This window comes from Tupaia chinensis, unplaced genomic scaffold (genome assembly GCF_000334495.1).
Source record: "Tupaia chinensis unplaced genomic scaffold, TupChi_1.0 Scaffold000561_1, whole genome shotgun sequence".
Taxonomy (NCBI): domain Eukaryota; kingdom Metazoa; phylum Chordata; class Mammalia; order Scandentia; family Tupaiidae; genus Tupaia; species Tupaia belangeri.
The window spans coordinates 3,194,331-3,201,671 of NW_006160074.1; the positions used below are offsets into that span (position 1 = coordinate 3,194,331).

Genomic DNA, 7,341 nt, shown 5'->3' on the forward strand with positions numbered 1-7,341 from the left:
GAGCAGACCCTCTTGTATTTTGATTTTGTTAATAATTTTGAGTTTGTTGCACTGTGACCAGAGACTATTATTTGTAATATTTTTACCTTATGGAATTGAAATTTTTTTAGAGCACTCTCTTTTGATCAAATCCTGTGAATGTTACATACATGCTTGAGAGAATATCGTCCTTATTTTCCAAATTTGACATATATTGGGCTCCATGGCCTGGTGGTTAAGGCAGCCAGATCCCACATGGCTGACTTCATGGTTCGAGTCCCAGACTAGGCAGCTTGAGAAACATGACAGGTGTGTGTGCATGCGTGCCCAAAATCCTGACAAGAGGGAGGAGAAGGGACTGCAGCATGACCATCCTCATTGTGGGAGAGACAGTGCTTTCTCTTCTCCCTTTCTTTTTGTTTCTTTATCTCTGATGAGCGCACACATCCTCTAGCCAAAAAAAAAAAAAAAAAGTTTGGCATATATCCATAGATGTACTTTATTACTTGTTTAATACTTAAGTAAGCTATCTCCTTATTTATTTTTGGTTCAGTTGATCTTCTTGTATTGAGCTTAGTTAAAAAATTTTATTTGTTCATCCATTTATTCTAATTTGACTAGACAAAGACACAGAGAGAGATAGAGAAAGTAAAAAAGCAAGCCACCAGGTCTGGGACTTGAACTGTGGTCAGCCATGTGGGAGTGAGTGCCTTCAGCGCCTTAACCACCATGCCATCTGCTGGCCCCAAGCTTGGTATGCTAAATTCTACTATTAATGCACATTTTTTTTTAAAGAGGTTTTTGCTATAGGGCGCGTGCGCTTGCCAGACAGACAGAGACAGAAAGACAGAAAGCGAGAAATCACCCCCCAGGGGGGATGGCCACGCCGCAATCCCTTCTCCTCCATTCTCCTCTCGGGATCTTGGGCACGCACATACATGTTCCCAGTGTGAGTTTAAGCCACCGGGTCCAGGACTCGAACTGTGGTCGACTACATGGGAGCCCAGCAACATAGCCATTATGCCAACTGCTGGTCCTCCTTGCATTTCTTGTAGTTTTTATTCATTGTGAATTTTGGTTTTTAGCATTAAAAGCTTTTTTGTTTTTACATTAAATTTTTGTTTGTTTGTTTTTGTTTTGCATAGGTTTTTGCCATAGGGTACTTGCTGAAGAGAGACAGAGAGAGGGACAGTGTGAAAACACTCTACAGGGGATGGCCGTGCCGCAGTCCCTTCTCCTCCATTCTCCTCTCAGGATTTTGAGCACACACACACACACACACACACACACACACACACACGGCCAGTGTGATTTTCAAGCCACTGGGTCCAGGACTCAAAATAGTGATTGGCCATGTGGGAGTCCAGTGCCTTAACCACCATGCCACCTGCTGGCCTCAAAAAGTGTCCTTTAAATTGTTTTCAATTCCAGAATAACACCTTTACCCTCTTTTTGTTTCCAGTTGCCTGATATATCTGTGCTTGTCCTTTAATTTTAGCCTCTGTGATTCATTTTGTTTTAGATGTGCTTCATGTATAGAATGGATGGGTCTCACTTTGTGAACCAATTTAAAAATCCTTTTTTAAAAATAATTCACGATAGAGCTTGTGTGTGCACACGTGAAACAGAGAGAGATGAGCGCCCTCTGCAGGATCTGGTCATGCCGCGCTCCCCGTCCTTTGGTCCTCAGATTGTGGGGCCTCACATTGCGTGTGTGCCTAGCGTGTTTCAGTGGGACCAATCTGGCGGTTTCAGCCACGGTACCCATTGGGATCCAGCTTCTTCTGAGCAGCATGTCAGTGCTAGGCCACAGAGCTCGCCCAGTCCTTGGCTTTTTAATAGCAAGCTAGGCCATTCATATTTATTGATATGAGTGATAGGACTAGTCTTAAGTCTCATATTATTGTAATTATTATGTTTTATTTGCTGTGTTTTAATCGCTATGTTATGTTTCCATATAACTATGTATGTATAATACATATAAAATTTATGAGAGTAAGCGAGTATGCAAGAGAGGCTTTAAATTATTTATTTATTTATTTATTTATTTATTTATTTTTCCCATAGGGCATGTATGTAATCCCTTCTCCCTTTTCCTCTTGGAATTTTGGACACACACGCCTAGGCACCTGCTGTGATTTTCTTTCTTTCTTTTTTTTTTTTTTAGAATTATGTTTTTTAACTTTATTTATTCATTTACTTTAATTTGACAAGAGAAGGACAGAGTGAAAGACACAGAGAAAGAAAGCAAGGAAGCAAGTCGCCAGGTCTGGGATTCGAACCCTGGTCGGCCATGTGGGATTCCAGTGCTCTTAACCCATCCTCCCGGCTGCCCCAAGCCTACTGTGATTTCAAAGCCACTGGGTCCAGGACTTGAACCACACAGTCAGCCATGTGGGATCTGGTGCCTTAAACTCCACGCCACCTGCTATCCTGAGAAAGAGGCTATTTGATAGTCTTGCTGCCAGCCTTCTGCCCAGCCTCCCAGGGGGCAAGGATGACAGGCATGCTTGTTTAGGTTGGGCTGGGGATGGCACACGGCTTCCCAAATGGCCCCAGCCAGCGCATGGTGGCTCTCTCCCTCTTACCCCACCTGGCCTTGTCTGTGTATCTTTTCAAATTATTTATTTAATCTAATGATTATTTTTCATTTGTAGTAAGGCACATGCACTCACCAGAGAGAGGAGAGAGAGAGAGAGAGAGAGTGGAAAGCAAGCGGCTGGATCTGGGGCTCAAGTCGTGGTCAAACATGGGAGTCCAGCGCTTTAACCACTGTACCACCTGCTAGCCCTTGATTGTTTTTTTATTTGAAAAGTTACATATTGAAGCCATCAGGTGCTATAATGGTTAAGGTGTTGGACTCCCACACGGATGACTGCAGTTCAAGTCCTGGACCTGGTGGGATGTGATTGCATGCCCCAAATCCTGAGGAGAATGGAGAGAAGGGATTGCAGTGTGGCCATCTTCCCTGGGGGGTGATTTATCACTTTCTGTCTCTCTGTCTCTGTCTGTCTGGCGAGCACACACACCCTATAGCAAAAAAACTCTCCAAAAAAAAGGAAAAATAAAAGTTACATATTGAAGCCATCAGGTGCTATAATGGTTAAGGTGTTGGACTCCCACACGGTTGACTGCAGTTCAAGTCCTGGACCTGGTGGGATGTGATTGCATGCCCCAAATCCTGAGGAGAATGGAGAGAAGGGATTGCAGTGTGGCCATCTTCCCTGGGGGGTGATTTATCACTTTCTGTCTCTCTGTCTCTCCGGTGAATGCATGCACCCTATAGCAAAAACCTCTTAAAGAATGTTACATATTTAGGGTGGTTTGCAGTTTTGATCTGGTGATTATCTTTGGGCTGCTGTTTGAAATGCCCTGAATTCTTTGTTTCCTTATGTAATTTTAAATTATACCTTTGAACTCCCACTTACTGACTATACAAAAACCAGTGAGCTTATTTTTTCTTCTTTCTCTTCTTATATTTTTAGTTGAATCATTTCTGCTTGGCACAACAGTTAATGACTCTTTTTACTGAAAAGTTATTCCATTCATCTCTTTGGTTAGATGAAGCTTATTGCTTGTAGTAAAATAATTATTTTACTTAACTTTATGTATTTGCTTACTTACTCTGGGGGGTGATTTCTCGCTTTCTGTCTCTGTCTCTCTCTCTCTTTCTGGCAAAAAAAAAAAAAGAAAAAATTAAAATAACTTTTCTTACCAGAGAGAAAGTGAGAAAGCAAGCTGCCAGCCAGGTCTGGGACTCGAATCATGGTCAGTCATGTGGGAGTCCAGCGACTTAACTGCCACCCACCTGCCAGCCCCTCTAAGCTACTCTTTATTTTCTTATATTTTTAGAGAGAGATTTTTGCTATGGGGTACGTGCACTCACCAGAGATAGAAAGCCAGAAATCACCTACCGGGGGGATGGCCACGCAGCAATCCCTTTCTCCTCCATCCTTCTCAGGATTTGGGGCGCACACACACACACACACGCTCGTGTCTGGCGTGAGTTTTAAGCTGCCATGGTCGACTATGTGGGAGTCCAGCAACGTAGCCATTACACCAACTGCTGGGGAAGTGAACACTCGGGGTGGGGCGGGTGTGAATAGTGGCTGGGTTTGGGGTGTGTTAGATGTCAGCCAATAGGTTTGTGGAGGGAGTGGGCGTAGGGGTGAGGAAATGCAGCTAGGGACTAGGCAGGCTGGGGGGACACTGAGCCATCTGTGAAGGGCGGGGCCTGGAGCCAAGTGACTCTCTGAGCCCTGCTCTCTCTCTCAAGGCTACAAACCCGAAGAACAGAAGCGAGGGGATGCTTGCGAAGGCGACAGTGGGGGACCCTTTGTCATGAAGGTAAGATTTGGGAAAGGCTGAGGGGCTTGTGGAGAGGTCTTTTTGGGGTGGGAACGGTTGAGTGCAGCCATCTCTGAAGGGCGGGGCCTGGAGCCAAGTGACTCTCTGAGCCCTGCTCTCTCTCTCAAGGCTACAAACCCGAAGAACAGAAGCGAGGGGATGCTTGCGAAGGCGACAGTGGGGGACCCTTTGTCATGAAGGTAAGATTTGGGAAAGGCTGAGGGGCTTGTGGAGAGGTCTTTTTGGGGTGGGAACGGTTGAGTGCGGAGGGACCCTGATTTTACTTTTTTTAAAACAAGAATTATTTAACTTTATTTATTGATTTATTTTAATTTGACAAGTGAGGAGTAGAGCTAGAGCAAGAGAGAGAAAGTGAGAAAGCAAGCTGCCAGGTCCGGGACTCGAACCATGGTTGACCATGTGGGAGTCCAACACCTTTAACTACCATGCCACTTGCTGGCCCCTGTTACTTTTTTTTTTTTTTGCCATAGGGCAATGCGCTCACCAGAGACAGAGAGAAAGTGAGAAATCACCCCCCAGGGGGGACGGCCACTGCATTCCCTTCTCCATTCTCTCCCAGGCTCTTGGGCAAGCACGCACGTGCTCAGCATGATTTTCAAGCCACCAGGCCCAGGGCTCAATCCCTGGTGGGCCATCTGGGAGTCTAGTGCCTAACCCACACCACCCGGTGGTCCCAGGGCCTGGTCTTTACAACAGTAGCCTGGGGAGGAAATACTGATTCGCACTCGGCTTGGCCCCTGGAAACCCCATCTTTCTTCCCTAGAGTCCCTTTAACAAACGCTGGTATCAAATGGGGATCGTGTCATGGGGCGAAGGCTGCGACCGGGACGGGAAGTACGGCTTCTACACACACGTGCTCCGCCTGAAGAAGTGGATCCAGAAGGTCATCGAGCGGGCTGGAGCGTAGGCAGCCTTGTCTGTCCCCCTCACTGCCAGGCCACGGCCCCCGGCCGGCAGAGCGTCCGTTTGTCCCTGAAACCGAAGCCCCAATAAAAGCGAGCGGAGCCTCTGCCGCAGCCGGTCCTTGGTCCTTCGTCCTTCGTGGGCAGCTCCGGGTGGGGCTCAGCCTGGGGCTGGGGCGGAGGTGGGAGCTGGGGGCTTGCACGGTGGTCTTCTTTCCCCTCCCTCGAGGCCAGCGAACAGATTTGAAGAGCCTTGTCCGGGGTCACACAGCTAAGAGTTCAAAGTGGGACTCCACACAGGACACGTTGCAGCCTGGGCTGAAGTGGCCCTGCTGTCACAGCAGGAAACCCTTGTCCCAGGTCTAGAGGGACAGGGTGGGGTGTGAGGGGCGAGTGGGTGCTTTCCGGGTAAGTCATGTCCTTCTTCATGGCATAACCTGGTGTGGGGCCTATGCCCCCAGGAGCGCAGGTTCCAAACGCCCTGGTCCGAGTTCTGAGGGATGTGGTGGCCCCTGGGTTCATGTCCTGGCTCCAACCTTGAAAGAGATGATCAAGGCCTTTCGCTTGGCTAACATCCCTGGCCTAGGGGTCGGCTGGCGGCACAGCCATGTGATGCCCTAAGAGGAAGACCCACAGGGGAAGGTTACCCTGTATCAATCAAAAATCTCTAAAAAAATTACCCTACTTTCTGCTCAACGTACTGAAACCTGCGTTCACGTCTGGCTCCAACCTTAAAAAGAGATAATCACCTCCCTGAGCCTCAGTTTCTTTTCTTTTCCTTCAAGGTTTTTGCCACTGGGCACATGGGGGAGCCAGAGACAGAGACAGAAACATCACCTCCCGGGGGATGGCTATGCCGCAATCCCTTCTCCATTCTCTTACTGGGACTTTGGGCACACACGCAGCTGGCATGATTTTCAGGTCGCCGGGTGTGGGAATCAAACCACGGTCGGCCACGTGAGAGTCCAGCACTTTGACCACCAGGCCCTGGCCCTAAACCTGTTTCTTTATATATTAAAAACTGGACCTAATGCCAAGACTTAACCTCATGGGATTCCGAGGACTGGAGAGCTTGCAGTGTGCTCGGCTTCATACCCAGGAAGCTCTCTGCAAACCTCCACGCTAACTCCCCACTGCCCGGCCGGGGTACTGGGCACTCCCGGCACGTGCTGTGCTCCTCCACCCTGGCCTCCTCCGTCCCTGTGGATGGCACGTCGCGCGGTTGCTGCTTCCCGAACTTTCCCCTCCCAAAGTTATCAGACCAGAGCAACTTGTCTTGCCAGGAAATACGCCGAGGGTCTATGAATGGGCTCAGAGAGGAGATGAGAGCCGCAGAATTCCCAAGATGCCCTCCAGAGTCTCCTTCAAGGTCACTGTTGGCAGAGGCCACTGTGGGCGGAGCTCTGCCAGGTTCCCAGCTGCGCCCTGGCGCTCCCTGCGTGGTGCGTTGGTGCCGTGGTGGGACGCGGTGTGGCCTCCGGCTGGATCAACGCTTCCTCGTGGTGGGATGGGCGGGCTGGAGGACAGCGCTGAGCCTCCCCTGAGCTCGGGAAGCGTGGAGACTCGCTGTCTGCCCTGGACCTAAGATGGGCACGCAGATGTCAGGGCTACGCCGCTGTAAGAGGCAGACCCACGTGGGAGGCTCCGGGTTCACATCCGCAGACTTCCTGTTCCCAGGACCCAGCGGCCGAAGCTGAGGTGGAGGCGGAGGCGGATCCTGTGGAGGGCCCTGTTCTCAGGATAAATACACTTAAAACAGTCCAGGCTTCCATCTTCAGCCAGTGTGCACGGCTTAAGTAGAAGAGACCTAAGACCGGTATTTCTTCTCTAACTCGCCAAGGAACAGAGACTCTGGACAGAGTTCTTTGGGTTTTATGATTGCCCCGGTCTCCCCCTGAACCCCCTCTCCCTTAGCCTGGAAGAGATTTTCTGACTATGGGAGGATGCCCTGTGGAATTTGCCTCAGAGGTGAATGCTCAGTCCCTTCTAGAACTGTTCCAAGCGTCAGAAGGTGTGCACTCAGAGAAAGCCACGTGAGCGGGCAGAGGCCCCGGGTGGGGCCTGGTCACGTCACAATCCCATCTCCTCCCTC

The 7,341-nt window shown here is 49.3% G+C and overlaps 1 protein-coding gene across 1 annotated transcript in view; it reads left to right on the plus strand.

Annotated features, from left to right (window-relative positions):
- Nucleotides 1-5,369, plus strand: part of F2 (coagulation factor II, thrombin) — a gene marked incomplete in the record, with an annotated part of 17,568 nt that extends 12,199 nt beyond the window's left edge. The window contains 2 exon segments of the mRNA XM_027775412.1: nt 4,256-4,326; nt 5,111-5,369. Of these exon segments, the coding sequence (XP_027631213.1) occupies nt 4,256-4,326; nt 5,111-5,254 (215 nt within the window).
- Nucleotides 5,370-7,341: the final 1,972 nt, after the last annotated feature.